At 40.4% G+C, this 17,652-nt stretch overlaps 1 protein-coding gene across 2 annotated transcripts in view; it reads right to left on the reverse strand.

Moving 5' to 3' along the window:
• Positions 1–17,652, reverse strand: part of BNIP3L (BCL2 interacting protein 3 like) — a 157,164-nt gene that overhangs the window by 95,013 nt on the left and 44,499 nt on the right. For both annotated transcript variants that reach the window (XM_053718104.1, XM_053718103.1), the window contains exon 3: positions 15,218–15,284. In XM_053718104.1, coding sequence (XP_053574079.1) covers positions 15,218–15,284 — 67 coding nt within the window. The remainder of the gene's footprint in view (positions 1–15,217; positions 15,285–17,652) is intronic.

A 17,652-nucleotide genomic window follows, 5' to 3' on the forward strand; every position in this document is an offset into this window, starting at 1 on the left:
AAAACTAAACTTTTTAATTAAAGTGAATGTAACCCTTTCATCAATTAGTGCCCGATTTTTAAATATACAATTAAAAACAGGGGCACTTTCATTGATGTAAGTTTACATTGCACTGTATTTTACAAATACTTACCTTTTACTTCTTCAAAGACGGATCGGCATCCCCAGCCTGCAGGTCTTCAGTAAATAAGTCACCAATGATGAAGTCAGTTTCTTCTAATCACGGCAGGGCCTCACGAGATGGACGCTCTGGGGGGGGGGGGAGATGTGATTGGAGGAAGCCGGTTTCGTGATTGGAGGAAGCCGGTTTCGTCATTGGTGACGTATTTACAGAGGACCTGCAGGTTGGGGGTGGCGATCCGGCTTTGAAAAAATAAAAAACAGAATTTATGCTTACCTGATAAATTACTTTCTCCAACGGTGTGTCCGGTCCACGGCGTCATCCTTACTTGTGGGATATTCTCTTCCCCAACAGGAAATGGCAAAGAGTCCCAGCAAAGCTGGTCACATGATCCCTCCTAGGCTCCGCCCACCCCAGTCATTCGACCGACGGACAGGAGGAAATATATATAGGAGAAACCATATGATACCGTGGTGACTGTAGTTAGAGAAAATAATTCATCAGACCTGATTAAAAAACCAGGGCGGGCCGTGGACCGGACACACCGTTGGAGAAAGTAATTTATCAGGTAAGCATAAATTCTGTTTTCTCCAACATTGGTGTGTCCGGTCCACGGCGTCATCCTTACTTGTGGGAACCAATACCAAAGCTTTAGGACACGGATGAAGGGAGGGAGCAAATCAGGTCACCTAAATGGAAGGCACCACGGCTTGCAAAACCTTTCTCCCAAAAATAGCCTCCGAAGAAGCAAAAGTATCAAATTTGTAAAATTTGGCAAAAGTGTGCAGTGAAGACCAAGTCGCTGCCTTACATATCTGGTCAACAGAAGCCTCGTTCTTGAAGGCCCATGTGGAAGCCACAGCCCTAGTGGAGTGAGCTGTGATTCTTTCAGGAGGCTGCCGTCCGGCAGTCTCATAAGCCAATCGGATAATGCTTTTAAGCCAAAAGGAAAGAGAGGTAGAAGTCGCTTTTTGACCTCTCCTTTTACCAGAATAAACCACAAACAAGGAAGATGTTTGTCTGAAATCTTTAGTAGCCTCTAAATAGAATTTTAGAGCACGGACTACGTCTAAATTGTGTAACAAACGTTCCTTCTTTGAAACTGGATTCGGACACAAAGAAGGTACAACTATCTCCTGGTTAATATTTTTGTTGGAAACAACTTTTGGAAGAAAACCAGGCTTAGTACGCAAAACCACCTTATCTGCATGGAACACCAGATAGGGCGGAGAACACTGCAGAGCAGATAACTCTGAAACTCTTCTAGCAGAAGAAATTGCAACCAAAAACAAAACTTTCCAAGATAGTAACTTAATATCTACGGAATGTAAGGGTTCAAACGGAACCCCTTGAAGAACTGAAAGAACTAGATTTAGACTCCAGGGAGGAGTCAAAGGTCTGTAAACAGGCTTGATCCTAACCAGAGCCTGAACAAATGCTTGAACATCTGGCACGGCTGCCAGTCTTTTCTGAAGTAAAACAGATAAAGCAGAGATCTGTCCCTTCAGAGAACTTGCAGATAATCCTTTCTCCAAACCTTCTTGTAGAAAGGATAGAATCTTAGGAATTTTTATCTTGTTCCATGGGAATCCTTTAGATTCACACCAACAGATATATTTTTTCCATATTTTATGGTAAATTTTTCTAGTTACAGGCTTTCTAGCCTGAATCAGAGTATCTATTACAGAATCTGAAAACCCACGCTTTGATAAAATCAAGCGTTCAATCTCCAAGCCGTCAGTTGGAGGGAAACCAGATTCGGATGTTCGAATGGACCCTGAACAAGAAGGTCCTGTCTCAAAGGTAGCTTCCATGGTGGAGCCGATGACATATTCACCAGGTCTGCATACCAAGTCCTGCGTGGCCACGCAGGAGCTATCAAGATCACCAAGGCCCTCTCCTGATTGATCCTGGCTACCAGCCTGGGGATGAGAGGAAACGGTGGGAATACATAAGCTAGGTTGAAGGTCCAAGGTGCTACTAGTGCATCTACTAGAGTCGCCTTGGGATCCCTGGATCTGGACCCGTAGCAAGGAACCTTGAAGTTCTGACGAGACGCCATCAGATCCATGTCTGGAATGCCCCATAATTGAGTTATTTGGGTAAAGATTTCCGGATGGAGTTCCCACTCCCCCGGATGGAATGTCTGACGACTCAGAAAATCCGCTTCCCAATTTTCCACTCCTGGGATGTGGATCGCAGACAAGTGGCAGGAGTGATCCTCCGCCCATTGAATTATCTTGGTCACTTCTTTCATCGCCAGGGAACTCCTTGTTCCCCCCTGATGATTGATATATGCAACGGTCGTCATGTTGTCTGACTGAAACCTTATGAATTTGGCCTTTGCTAGTTGAGGCCAAGCTCTGAGAGCATTGAATATCGCTCTCAGTTCCAGAATGTTTATCGGGAGAAGAGACTCTTCCCGAGACCATAGACCCTGAGCTTTCAGGGAATCCCAGACCGCGCCCCAGCCCACTAGGCTGGCGTCGGTCGTGACAATGACCCACTCTGGTCTGCGGAAGCTCATTCCCTGTGACAGATTGTCCAGGGTCAGCCACCAACGGAGTGAATCTCTGGTCTTTTGATCTACTTGAATCGTCGGAGACAAGTCTGTATAATCCCCATTCCACTGTCTGAGCATGCACAGTTGTAATGGTCTTAGATGAATTCGTGCAAAAGGAACTATGTCCATTGTTGCAACCATCAATCCTATTACTTCCATGCACTGCGCTATGGAAGGACGAGGAACAGAATGAAGTACTTGACAAGAGCTTAGAAGTTTTGATTTTCTGACCTCTGTCAGAAAAATCCTCATTTCTAAGGAATCTATTATTGTTCCCAAGAAGGGAACTCTTGTTGACGGGGACAGAGAACTTTTTTCTTTGTTCACCTTCCATCCGTGAGATCTGAGAAAGGCTAGGACGATGTCCGTATGAGCCTTTGCTTTTGACAGGGACGACGCTTGAATCAGGATGTCGTCCAAGTAAGGTACTACTGCAATGCCCCTTGGTCTTAGAACCGCTAGAAGGGACCCTAGTACCTTTGTGAAAATCCTTGGAGCAGTGGCTAATCCGAATGGAAGTGCCACAAACTGGTAATGCTTGTCCAGAAAAGCGAACCTTAGGAACTGATGATGTTCCTTGTGGATAGGAATATGTAGGTACGCATCCTTTAAATCCACGGTAGTCATAAATTGATTTTCCTGGATAGTAGGTAGGATCGTTCGAATAGTTTCCATTTTGAACGATGGTACCCTGAGAAATTTGTTTAGGATCTTTAGATCCAAAATTGGTCTGAATGTTCCCTCTTTTTTGGGAACTATGAACAGATTGGAATAAAATCCCATTCCTTGTTCTCTTATTGGAACTGGATGTATCACTCCCATCTTTAACAGGTCTTCTACACAATGTAAGAATGCCTGTCTCTTTATTTGGTTTGAAGATAATTGAGACCTGTGGAACCTTCCCCTTGGGGGTAGTTCCTTGAATTCCAGGAGATAACCTTGAGAAACTATTTCTAGCGCCCAAGGATCCTGAACATCTCTTGCCCAAGCCTGAGCAAAGAGAGAAAGTCTGCCCCCCACTAGATCCGGTCCCGGATCGGGGGCTATCCCTTCATGCTGTTTTGGTAGCAGTGGTAGGCTTCTTGGCCTGCTTACCCTTGTTCCAGCCTTGCATTGGTTTCCAGGCTGGTTTGGGTTGTGAAGTATTACCCTCTTGCTTAGAGGATACAGAATTAGAGGCTGGTCCGTTTCTGCGAAAGGGACGAAAATTAAGCTTATTTTTAGCCTTAAAAGACCTATCCTGTGGGAGGGCGTGGCCCTTTCCCCCAGTGATGTCTGAAATAATCTCTTTCAAATCAGGTCTAAATAATGTTTTACCCTTGAAAGGAATGTTAAGCAATTTTGTCTTGGAAGACACATCCGCTGACCAAGACTTTAGCCAAAGCGCTCTGCGCGCCACGATAGCAAACCCTGAATTTTTCGCCGCTAATCTAGCTAATTGCAAAGCGGCATCTAAAACAAAAAAGAGTTAGCCAATTTAAGTGCTTGAACTCTGTCCATAACCTCCTCATACGAAGATTCTTTACTGAGCGACTTTTCTAGTTCCTCGAACCAGAAACACGCTGCCGTAGTGACAGGAACAATGCATGAAATTGGTTGTAGAAGGTAACCTTGCTGTACAAAAATCTTTTTAAGCAAACCCTCTAATTTCTTATCCATAGGATCTTTGAAAGCACAACTATCTTCGATAGGAATAGTAGTGCGTTTGTTTAGAGTAGAAACCGCCCCCTCGACCTTGGGGACTGTCTGCCATAAGTCCTTTCTGGGGTCGACTATAGGAAATAATTTCTTAAATATAGGGGGGGGGACAAAAGGTATGCCGGGCCTTTCCCACTCTTTATTTACTATGTCCGCCACCCGCTTGGGTATAGGAAAAGCGTCGGGGGGCACCGGAACCTCTAGGAACTTGTCCATCTTACATAATTTCTCTGGAATGACCAAATTGTCACAATCATCCAGAGTAGATAACACCTCCTTAAGTAGTGCGCGGAGATGTTCTAATTTAAATTTAAATATCACAACATCAGGTTCAGCTTGATGAGAAATTTTTCCTGAATCTGAAATTTCTCCATCAGACAAAACCTCCCTCATGGCCCCTTGAGATTGGTGTGAGGGTATGTCAGAACAGTTATCAGCGTCCTCTTGCTCTTCAGTGTTTAAAACAGAGCAATCGCGCTATCTCTGATAAGTAGGCATTTTGGATAAAAGATTTGCTATGGAGTTATCCATTACAGCCGTTAATTGTTGCATGGTAATAAGTATTGGCGCACTAGATGTACTAGGGGCCTCCTGTGTGGGCATAACTGGTGTAGACACAGTAGGGGATGATGTAGTATCATGTTTACTCCCCTCATTTGAGGAATCATCTTGGGCAATATCATTATCTGTGGCATTACTGTCCTTACTTTGTTTGGACACTATGGCACAATTATCACATAAATTTAAATGGGGAGACACATTGACTTTCATACATATAGAACATAGCTTATCTGATGGTACAGACATGTTAAACAGGCTTAAACTTGTCAACAAAGCACAAAAAACGTTTTAAAATAAAACCGTTACTGTCACTTTAAATTTCAAACTGAAAACACTTTATTACTGAATATGTGAAAAAGTATGAAGGAATTTCACCACAGTGTCTTAAAGCATTAAAAGTATTGCACGCCAAATTTCAGAGCTTTAACCCTTAAATTAACGGAACCGGAGCCGTTTTCAAATTTAACCCCTATACAGTCCCAGCTATATGCTTTGCTGAGACCCAACCAAGCCCAGAGGGGAATACGATACCAAATGACGCCTTCTAGAAGCTTTTTTAGTGATTCTTAGATCCTCACACATGCATCTGCATGCCTTGCTCTCCAAAAACAACTGCGCAGTAATGGCGCGAAAATGAGGCTGAGTCTATAACTAGAAAGGCCCCCAGACTAAAAAAGGTGTCCAACACAGTGCCTGCCGTTTTTTAAACGTTCCCCAAGATTATAATGCCAATTATAAGCTACAATCTGCATAATATGCCCCAATAAAGCAATCGTTTTAGCCCATAAAAATGTCTACCAGTTTTTAAGCCCTTTTTTTAAGCCCTTTATTCTTTTATATTTGACTAAGAAAATGGCTTACCGGTCCCCATGAGGGGAAATGACAGCCTTCCAGCATTACATGGTCTTGTTAGAAATATGGCTAGTCATACCTTAAGCAGAAAGGTCTGCTAACTGTTTCCCCCAACTGAAGTTACTTCATCTCAACAGTCCTGTGTGGAAACAGCAATCGATTTTAGTTACTGTCTGCTAAAATCATCTTCCTCTTACAAACAGAAATCTTCATCCTTTTCTGTTTCAGAGTAAATAGTACATACCAGCACTATTTTAAAATAACAAACACTTGATAGAAGAATAAAAACTACATTTAAACACCAAAAAACTCTTAACCATCTCCGTGGAGATGTTGCCTGTGCAACGGCAAAGAGAATGACTGGGGTGGGCGGAGCCTAGGAGGGATCATGTGACCAGCTTTGCTGGGACTCTTTGCCATTTCCTGTTGGGGAAGAGAATATCCCACAAGTAAGGATGACGCCGTGGACCGGACCCACCAATGTTGGAGAAAAGTATTTGTAAAAAACATAATTTATGTAAGAACTTACCTGATAAATTCATTTCTTTCATATTAACAAGAGTCCATGAGCTAGTGACGTATGGGATATACATTCCTACCAGGAGGGGCAAAGTTTCCCAAACCTTAAAATGCCTATAAATACACCCCTCACCACACCCACAAATCAGTTTAACGAATAGCCAAGAAGTGGGGTGATAAGAAAAAAAGTGCGAAGCATATAAAATAAGGAATTGGAATAATTGTGCTTTATACAAAAAAATCATAACCACCACAAAAAAGGGTGGGCCTCATGGACTCTTGTTAATATGAAAGAAATGAATTTATCAGGTAAGTTCTTACATAAATTATGTTTTCTTTCATGTAATTAACAAGAGTCCATGAGCTAGTGACGTATGGGATAATGACTACCCAAGATGTGGATCTTTCCACACAAGAGTCACTAGAGAGGGAGGGATAAAATAAAGACAGCCAATTCCTGCTGAAAATAATCCACACCCAAAATAAAGATTAACAAAAAACATAAGCAGAAGATTCAAACTGAAACCGCTGCCTGAAGAACTTTTCTACCAAAAACTGCTTCAGAAGAAGAAAATACATCAAAATGGTAGAATTTAGTAAAAGTATGCAAAGAGGACCAAGTTGCTGCTTTGCAGATCTGGTCAACCGAAGCTTCATTCCTAAACGCCCAGGAAGTAGATACTGACCTAGTAGAATGAGCTGTAATTCTCTGAGGCGGAATTTTACCCGACTCAACATAGGCAAGATGAATTAAAGATTTCAACCAAGATGCCAAAGAAATGGCAGAAGCTTTCTGGCCTTTCTTAGAACCGGAAAAGATAACAAATAGACTAGAAGTCTTACAGAAAGATTTCGTAGCTTCAACATAATATTTCAAAGCTCTAACAACATCCAAAGAATGCAACGATTTCTCCTTAGAATTCTTAGGATTAGGACATAATGAAGGAACCACAATTTCTCTACTAATGTTGTTGGAATTCACAACTTTAGGTAAAAATTCAAAAGAAGTTCGCAACACCGCCTTATCCTGATGAAGAATCAGAAAAGGAGACTCACAAGAAAGAGCAGATAATTCAGAAACTCTTCTGGCAGAAGAGATGGCCAAAAGGAACAAAACTTTCCAAGAAAGTAATTTAATATCCAATGAATGCATAGGTTCAAATGGAGGAGCTTGAAGAGCCCCCAGAACCAAATTCAAACTCCAAGGAGGAGAAATTGACTTAATGACAGGCTTTATACGAACCAAAGCTTGTACAAAACAATGAATATCAGGAAGAATAGCAATCCTTCTGTGAAAAAGAACAGAAAGAGCAGAGATTTGACCTTTCAAGGAACTTGCGGACAAACCCTTATCTAAACCATCCTGAAGAAATTGTAATATTCTCGGTATTCTAAAAGAATGCCAAGAAAAAAGATGAGAAAGACACCAAGAAATATAAGTCTTCCAGACTCTATAATATATCTCTCTGGATACAGATTTACGAGCCTGTAACATAGTATTAATCACAGAGTCAGAGAAACCTCTTTGACCAAGAATCAAGCGTTCAATCTCCATACCTTTAAATTTAAGGATTTCAGATCCTGATGGAAAAAAGGACCTTGAGACAAAAGGTCTGGTCTCAACGGAAGAGTCCACGGTTGGCAAGAGGCCATCCGGACAAGATCCGCATACCAAAACCTGTGAGGCCATGCCGGAGCTACCAGCAGAACAAACGAGCATTCCTTCAGAATCTTGGAGATTACTCTTGGAAGAAGAACTAGAGGCGGAAAGATATAGGCAGGATGATACTTCCAAGGAAGTGAAAATGCATCCACTGCCTCCGCCTGAGGATCCCGGGATCTGGACAGATACCTGGGAAGTTTCTTGTTTAGATGAGAAGCCATCAGATCTATTTCTGGAAGTTCCCACATTTGAACAATCTGAAGAAATACCTCTGGGTGAAGAGACCATTCGCCCGGATGCAACGTTTGGCGACTGAGATAATCCGCTTTCCAATTGTCCATACCTGGGATATAAACCGCAGAGATTAGACAGGAGCTGGATTCCGCCCAAACCAAAATTCGAGATACTTCTTTCATAGCCAGAGGACTGTGAGTCCCTCCTTGATGATTGATGTATGCCACAGTTGTGACATTGTCTTATCTGAAAACAATGAACAACTCTCTCTTCAGAAGAGGCCAAGACTGAAGAGCTCTGAAAATTGCACGGAGTTCCAAATTGATCGGAAATCTCACCTCCTGAGATTCCCAAACCCCTTGTGCCGTCAGATACCCCCACACAGCTCCCCAACCTGTAAGACTTGTATCTGTTGAGATTATAGTCCAGGTCGGAAGAACAAAGAAGCCCCCTGAACTGAACGATGGTGATCTGTCCACCATGTCAGAGAGTGTCGTAAAATCGGTTTAAAGATATGAATTGAGATATCTTTGAGTAATCCCTGCACCATTTGTTCAGCATACAGAGCTGAAGAGGTCGCATGTGAAAACGAGCAAAGGAGATCGCATCTGATGCGGCAGTCCTAAGACCCAACATTTCCATGCATAAGGCTACCAAAGGAAATGATTGTGACTGAAGGTTTTGACAAGCTGATATCAATGTTAAACTTCTCTTGTCTGACAAGGACAGAGTCATAGACACTGAATTTATCTAGAAACCTAAAAAGGTTACCCTTGTCTGAGGAATCAATGAACTGATTGGTAAATTGATCCTCCAACCATGAACTTGAAGAAACAACACAAGTCGATTCGTATGAGATTCTTCGAAAATGAGAAGACTGAGCAAGTACCAAGATATCGTCCAAATAAGGAAATACCAAAACCCTATTCTCTGATTACAGAAAGAAGGGCACCGAGAACCTTTGAAAAAAATTCTTGGAACTGAGGCTAGGCCAAACAGTAGAGCCACAAAACTGGTAATGCTTGTCTAAAAAGAGAATCTCAGACACTAAAAGTGATCTGGATGAATCGGAATATGCAGATACACATCCTGTAAATCTATTGTAGACATATAATGCCCTTGCTAAACAAAAGGCAGGATAGTCCTATAGTAACCATCTTGAATGTTGGTATCCTAACATAACGATTCAATAATGATAGATCCAGAACTGGTCTGAAAGAATTGACCTTCTTTGGTACAATGAAGAGATAAAATAAAACCCCAGCCCCTGTTCCAGAACTGGAACTGGCATAAATACTCCAGCCAACTCTAGATCTGAAACACATTTCAGAAATGCTGAGCCTTGCTGTGTCGACTGGGACACGGGAAAGAAAAGAATCTCTTAGCCGGAGGCCTTAACTTGAAGCCAATTCTGTACCTTTCTGAAACAATGTTTCTGAAACCAGAGATTAAGAACGGAATTGATCCAAATTTCTTTGAAGAAAACGTAATCTGCCCCATACCAGCTGAGCTGGAATAAGGGCCGCACCTTCATAGGTACTTAGGAGCTGGCTATAGATTTCTATAAGGCTTGGATATATTCCAAACTGGAAATAGTTTCCAAACTGATACCGCTCCTGAGGATGAAGGATCAGGCTTTTGTTCCTTGTTGTGAGGAAAGGAACGAAATGATTATTTACCCTGGAAAGAAAGGGAAAGCAAAGTTGACTTAGAAGACATGTCAGCATTCCAAGTTTAATCCATAAAGCTTTTCTAGCTAAAATAGCTAGAGACATATACCTGACATCAACTCTAATGATATCAAAAGATGGTATCACCAATAAAATTATTAGCATGTTATAGAATAATAATAATGCTATAAAATTATGATCTGTTACTTGTTGCGCTAAAGCTTCTAACCAAAAAGTTGAAGCTGCAGCAACATCCGCTAAAAATATAGCAGGTCTAAGAAGATTACCTGAACATAAGTAAGCTTTTCTTAGAAAGGATTCAATTTTCCTATCTAAAGGATCCTTAAATGAAGTACTATCTGCCATAGTACATTAGCAGGAGTAGAGACAGCCCCATAACCTTAGGGATTTTTGTCCCAAAAAACTCTAATCTGTCAGATGGCACAGGATATAATTTGCTTAAACGTCTAGAAGGAGTAAATAAATTACCCAAATTATTCCATTCCCTGGAAATTACTTCAGAAATAGCATCAGGGAGATAAAACACTTCTGGAATAACTACAGGAGATTTAAAAACCTTATTTAAACGTTTACATTTAGTATCAAGAGGACCAGAATCCTCTATTTCTAATGCAAATAACACTTCTTTAAGTAAAGAACGAATAAATTCCATCTTGAACAAATACAAAGATTTATCAGCATCAACCTCTGAGACAGAAACCTCTGAACCAGAAGAACCATTATCAGTATCAGAATGATGATGTTCATTTAAAAATTCATCTGAAAAAAAGAGAAGTTTTAAAAGACTTTTATGTATACTAGAAGGAGAAATAACAGACATAGCCTTCTTAATGGATTTAAAAAATAAAATCTCTTATGTTATCATGAACACTCTGAAAATTAGATGTTGACGGACAGCAACAGGTAATGTAACAGTACTAAAGGAAATTTTATCTGCATTAATAAGTTTGACATGACATGCAATACAAATAACAGCTGGAGAAACAGATACCAAAAGTTTATAGCAGACTTAGCTTGGTAGCTCCAGCACTGTGCAGTGATTTTCCTGTAGTATCTTCTGACTCAGTTGCAACGTGGAACATCTTGCAATATGTAAAAGAAAAAAACAACATATAAAGCAAAATTGATCAAATTCCTTAAATGACAGTTTCAGGAATGGGAAAAAAATGCCAGTGAACAAGCTTCTAGCAACCAGAAGCAATAAATAATGAGACTTAAATAATGTGGAGACAAAAATGACGCCCATATTTTTTAGCGCCAAAAAAGACGCCCACATTATTTGGCGCCTAAATGCTTTTGGCCCAAAAATGACGCCACATCCGGAACGCCGACATCTTTGACGCAAAATAACGTCAAAAAATGACGCAACTTCCGGCGACACGTATGACGCCGGAAACGGAAAAGAATTTTTGCGCCAAAAAAGTCCGCGCCAAGAATGACGCAATAAAATGAAGCATTTTCAGCCCCCGCGAGCCTAACAGCCCACAGGGAAAAAAGTCAAATTTTTGAGGTAAGAAAAAATATGATAATTCAATGCATAATCCCAAATATGAAACTGACTGTCTGGAAATAAGGAAAGTTGAACATTCTGAGTCAAGGCAAATAAATGTTTGAATACATATATTTAGAACTTTATAAATAAAGTGCCCAACCATAGCTTAGAGTGTCACAGAAAATAAGACTTACTTACCCCAGGACACTCATCTACATGTTTGTAGAAAGCCAAACCAGTACTGAAACGAGAATCAGTAGAGGAAATGGTAAATATAAGAGTATATCGTCGATCTGAAAAGGGAGGTAAGAGATGAATCTCTACGACCGATAACAGAGAACCTTATGAAATAGACCCCGTAGAAGGAGATCACTGCATTCAATAGGCAATACTCTCTTCACATCCCTCTGACATTCACTGCACGCTGAGAGGAAAACCGGGCTCCAACTTGCTGCGGAGCGCATATCAACGTAGAATCTAGCACAAACTTACTTCACCACCTCCCTTGGAGGCAAAGTTTGTAAAACTGATTTGTGGGTGTGGTGAGGGGTGTATTTATAGGCATTTTAAGGTTTGGGAAACTTTGCCCCTCCTGGTAGGAATGTATATCCCATACGTCACTAGCTCATGGACTCTTGTTAATTACATGAAAGAAATATGGTGCAATGTGAACTTTCATCAATGAAAGTGCCCCTGTGTTTAATTGTATATTTAAAAAACGGGCACTAATTGACGAAAGTTTACATTTACTTTAATTATTTTTTTCTACCTATAAAACTACCTTTAGGTTACATGTATTGTATAAGCTGTATTATGGCATGTAAATATTACCTAAATTACATAAGATTTTGAGGCCCATTTATCACGCTCCGAACGGAGCTTGAGGGCCCGTGTTTCTGGCGAGTCTTCAGACTCGCCAGAAACACAAAAGTTATGGAGCAGCGGTCTAAAGACCGGTGCTCCATAACCCCGACTGCCTGCTCTGATGAGGCGGACAAGAATCGCCACAATTCAACCCGATCGAGTACGATCGGGTTGATTGACACCTCCCTGCTGGCGGTCCATTGGCAGCGAGTCTGCAGGGGGGGTGTTGTTCCAGCAGCTCTTTTGAGCAATGCTGAATACGGAGAGCGTATTGCTCTCCACATTCAGCTATGTCGGTCGGACCTGATCCGCTCTGTCGGATCCGGTCCGACAGACATTTGATAATTCGGCCTCAATGTTTTTACACTTGGTTCCACCTCCTCTCCAAACTGTCCCCGTTTACAGATGTAAATATTCTAAAAATCAAAACTTTTCTGAAATCCAAACCTTTTCCAGTCCAAAGCATTTTGAAAAAGAGGGTTTTCTACCTGTATTTATATATGAGTGTAATACTTTATTTTAATGTTTTACATGTGTTTTGTGAAACTTTTACTTTAAAGGATTACTTTCTGTTATAATTTTAAGCTAAACAACTAACATATTAAAGTTAATAAACATTAATTAAAACCTACTGACCTATATTTTCTCCAAAACGAAGTTTCATAACGTTCTAAAAGTTATATCTTTTATTCGCCGATGATGTCACGTTATCCTGCCCACTATTTTCAGCACTGCATGTTCAAAATACTTAAAGGGACATAATACTCATATGCTAAATCACTTGAAACTGATGCAGTATAACTGTAAAAAGCTGACAGGAAAATATCACCTGAGCATCTCTATGTAAAAAAGGAAGATATTTTACCTCACAATCTCCTCAGCTCAGCAGAGTAAGTTCTGTGTAAAAAGTTATACTCAGCTGCTCCTCAGCTGCAGGTAAAAAAATTAAAAAAAATGAAGAAATGAACAGCAGCCAATCAGCATCAGCAGTGCTGAGGTCATGAACTCTTACTGTGATCTCATGAGATTTGACTTAACTCTCATGAGATTTCATAGTAAGCTTCCTTTACCTGATTGGTGAAATAATATGAGAGTGCACGATGCTAGTCCCTTCAGATGTCCCAGGACAGACATACTAATATGCTGCTTAGAAATCCTTTACAATGGGAGGTGGCTACTGAGGAACTTTTGAGGTAAAATATCTTTCTTTTTTATATAGAGATGTTCAAGTGATATTTTCTAATCAGCTTTTTACAGCTATGCTGCATCACTTTCAAGTGTTTAAACATTTGGGTATTATGGCCCTTTAAACCAATAACTTTGTGTTTAAAGCGCCATTTTGAAACCTAGGTATTGTAAACGGATTGGTACAGAGCAAAGGATACCCACAGAGTGGGTTTGGAAAACAATTAAATTTGCAGAGAAGATTTCTGATATACGGTAGAGATATGTTAATGAAATGCTATTGATAAAAAGCGTATTTGGGGTAGTTAGTTAGTAACAGGCATAGAAAATATTTACTTACAGTGGCCCTTTAACTGTAACACTTTACTTCAGGTCTCTGGTCGCGCTAATTCTTTTAGTGCTATCTCGGATTTTGCTTTTGTGCAAGTCATAACTTTCAACTTGTAATATGAGCTATGTATAGTGCGGCTGCGATATCCATGTAAAATTATAGGGTGCCCTAAAGGGATGTCGCCTGTGTTAAACCTTCTCTGACAAATCAGTTTTACAAAGAACTTATCTAATATCAATTTGTGTGGAAATTTTAGTGAGGTCCAGCAATATTGATATCACACCCATGGCTATCATTAGCAGATCCACTTGTAATCTCAACCATAGTTATAGTCAGCTTATATGGGGACGGCTGAACACATTTGGTGAGGCAATGACAAGAGGCATATATGTGTAGCCATCATTCACCAGCTAGCTCCCAGTAGAGCACGGCTGCTGCCAAGGATATGTACATATGCTTTTCAAATGCTAGCAAGAGAATAGAATGCATTTGATCATATAAATTAATTTTCTGAAATTCTCATATTGACTTTCACGTCCCTTTAAAATGAAACTATTACAACAGTTTCAGTATCAGAGGTACATACATACATTATATATACATACATACATTATATATATATATATATATATATATATATATATATATATATATATATATATATATATATATATACACACACATATACATATACACACAGGTGGACCTCGTTTTACAACGGTTCAATTTACACCGTTTCAGAATAACAACCTTTTTTTCCAGTCATGTGACTGCTATTGAAAAGCAGTGCATTTATTAAAATAACCAGTAGGTGGAGCTGTCCGCTTGTGTTGCAGCAAAGCCAAGCAAGTTGAAATTAATCAGTTTAACCAGACCTGAGCTATCGAGCAGATTTCAAAGGAACAAGATCTTCCCGTCTATAAATCAGTCCAGATTGGAATGCATAGAAAGAACTGTTTGCAGAAAAATGCGAGTGAAGTCTGTGTTGTGTGATTATTTTATTAGGTTTATAATGCTGTTTAGCATTTAAAGTCTTCATTTCAAAGCTTTAAAAATAATGTATTAGGTGTTACTTATGACAATTTTGAGAGGGGCCTGGAACCTATCTCCCTCACTTCCCATTGACTTACATTATAAACTGGGTTTCAATTTACAACCATTCCTTCTGGAACCTAACCCCGGCGTAAACGGAGGGCTACCTGTGTATGTGTATATATATATATATATATATATATATATATATATATATATATATATATATATATATATATATATATATATATATATATATATATATATATATATATATACATACATATATATATATATATACATACATACATATATATACATACATATATATACACACACACATATATATATATATATATATACATACACACACATATATATACATACATACATACATACATACATACGTACCTGGGAGCCATCTCTGCTTGTGTGCATCTCCACATCAAAAGTTATTTGTCCATCTTCAGGGGAAGGGCTATACAAAATAAACAAACATAAATAATGTCAGTTTTGCTAGGAAGCAACAAAACACCAAATATACAGAATTATATCCGGTTTATAAGAAACAATGAGTTACACAAAGTAGAAAATAGAAATGTGTTTAAAAATAAAAATCCGAACAACAGAACAGAGTATTTTATTTTACCACTAGAATGTCCCTTTAAACACAGGGGAGCCAAACAATGGTTTCTTGGGTGGGGAGTGCCTGTTTTGCAGTGAAAATTCTTTTGATAACAATGTACGTCACCTAACGTTCCTAGGGACATTGTACACTAGATTTTTCTTTGCAGATCTATTTAAATAGCCTATACAGGGTTTTGTTTTGTTTGTTTTTTTAAATGTATGGGAGCTTCTAAGTTAGTTTTTAAAAGGTTTTATACTGGATTTTTAGATCAGTATCTGTGCATATTCTTCTCTATAGTAGCGTCTATTACATGCAGTTATATAAAAAAAATGGTGTATACTGTCCCTTTAAGGGGTTTGTAGCCCTGTAACATCGTGGGTCTCACTGAAAGCAGCAGGACACACTATTACTACATGCCTCCCTCCACAAGAAATTCGCCAACAGCGCGGTCACTATTTTACTCCTTAGTGTGAAAACGACAGCCAACATACAAGGTACTAGCCATAGAACAAGCTATTATGCTATTGTTCGTTCCCAGGTTGAGCGCTTCTCTCTTTTTATTTATGCAAATTAGGACACTTAGGGAAGTCTCCCTAAGTGTGATGCGGGAATCCAGACGTGGACCCGTTGCTCAGTGTGCCTAGAGGGATATGGCTGCACCTCACTGACGAGGCCCACAATAGGCCAAAACGTACGTCTGGGGTTTTGCCGTTTCTCTCGTTCAGAGAGGGATTGCCTGGTATTTCGGGGCTGGACTGTACTGTGAAGTCAGGATCAGACTGATATGCTACAGGAAAGTTCTTCTCTGTGAAAGGCACATATTGAGCAAAAAGAGGATGCTTCTAGGGTGGTAACTTGCCATAGAACAAGCTATTATGCTATTGTTTGTTCCCAGGTTGAGCGCTTCTCTCTTTTTATTTATGCAAATTATGACACTTAGGGAAGTCTCCCTAAGTGTGATGCGGAAATCCAGACGTGGACCCGTTGCTCAGTGTGCCTAGAGGGATATGGCTACAAGGTACGCCAGCTGTAGTTAGGGGGTTAAGCAAATTCACTTGTGAATTGACTCCAGAACATTACTGCGATCAAACTGGAGAAGCAGCAGATAAGCATGGAAATGTGCTCTAAAATGTTTTTATAAGCAGCACTGATTTCACCTCTTTCCAGAAAGCCAGTAAGGAATTATACAGTATCTCACAAAAGTGAGTACACCCCTCACATTTTTTGTAAATATATTATATCTTTTTATGTGACAACACTAAAGTAGTGACACTTTGCTACAATGTAAAGTAGTGAGTGTACAGCCTGTATGACAGTGTAAATTTGCTGCCCCCTCAAAATAACTCAACACACAGCCATTAATGTCTAAACCATTGGCAACAAAGTGAGTACATCCCTAAGTGGAAATGTCCAAATTGGGCCCAAAGTGTCAATACCACCACCGCCACCATTATTTTCCAGCACTGCCTTAACCCTCTTGGGCATGCAGTTCACCAGAGCTTCACAGGTTGCCACTGGAGTCCTCTTCCACTCCTCCATGAAAACATCAGCTGGTGGATGTTAGAGACCTTGCGCTCCCCCACCTTCCATTTGAGGATGCCCCACAGATGCTCAATAGGGTATAGGTCTGTAGACATGCTTGGCCAGTCCATCACCTTTACCCTCAGCTTCTTTAGCAAGGCAGTGGTCGTCTTGGAGGTGTGTTTGGGGTTGTTATGTTATAATAGTGCCCTGCGGCCCAGTCTCCGAAGGGAGGGGATCATGCTCTGCTTCAGTATGTCACAGTACATGTTGGCATTCATGGTTCCCTCAATGACCTGTAGCTCCACAGTGCCGGCAGCACTCATGCAGGCCCAGACCATGACACTCCCACCACCATGCTTGACTGTAGGCAAGAAACACTTGTCTTTGTACTCCTCAACTGGTTGTCGCCACACCATCTGAACCAAATAAGTTTTTCTTGGTATAATAGGACCACAGGACATGGTTCCAGTAATCCATGTCCTTAGTCTGCTGTTTGCGTGCTTTCTTGTGCATCATCTTTAGAAGAGGCTTCCTTCTGGGACGACAGCCATGCAGACCAATATTGACGTAGTGTGCGGCTTATAGTCTGAGCACTGACAGGCTGGCCCCTCAGCCTTCAACCTCTGCAGCAATGCTGGCAGCACTCATACGTCTATTTCCCAAAGACAACCTCTAGATATGACGCTGAGCACGT

This window comes from Bombina bombina, chromosome 6, assembly GCF_027579735.1.
Source record: "Bombina bombina isolate aBomBom1 chromosome 6, aBomBom1.pri, whole genome shotgun sequence".
Classification (NCBI taxonomy): Eukaryota; Metazoa; Chordata; class Amphibia; order Anura; family Bombinatoridae; genus Bombina; species Bombina bombina.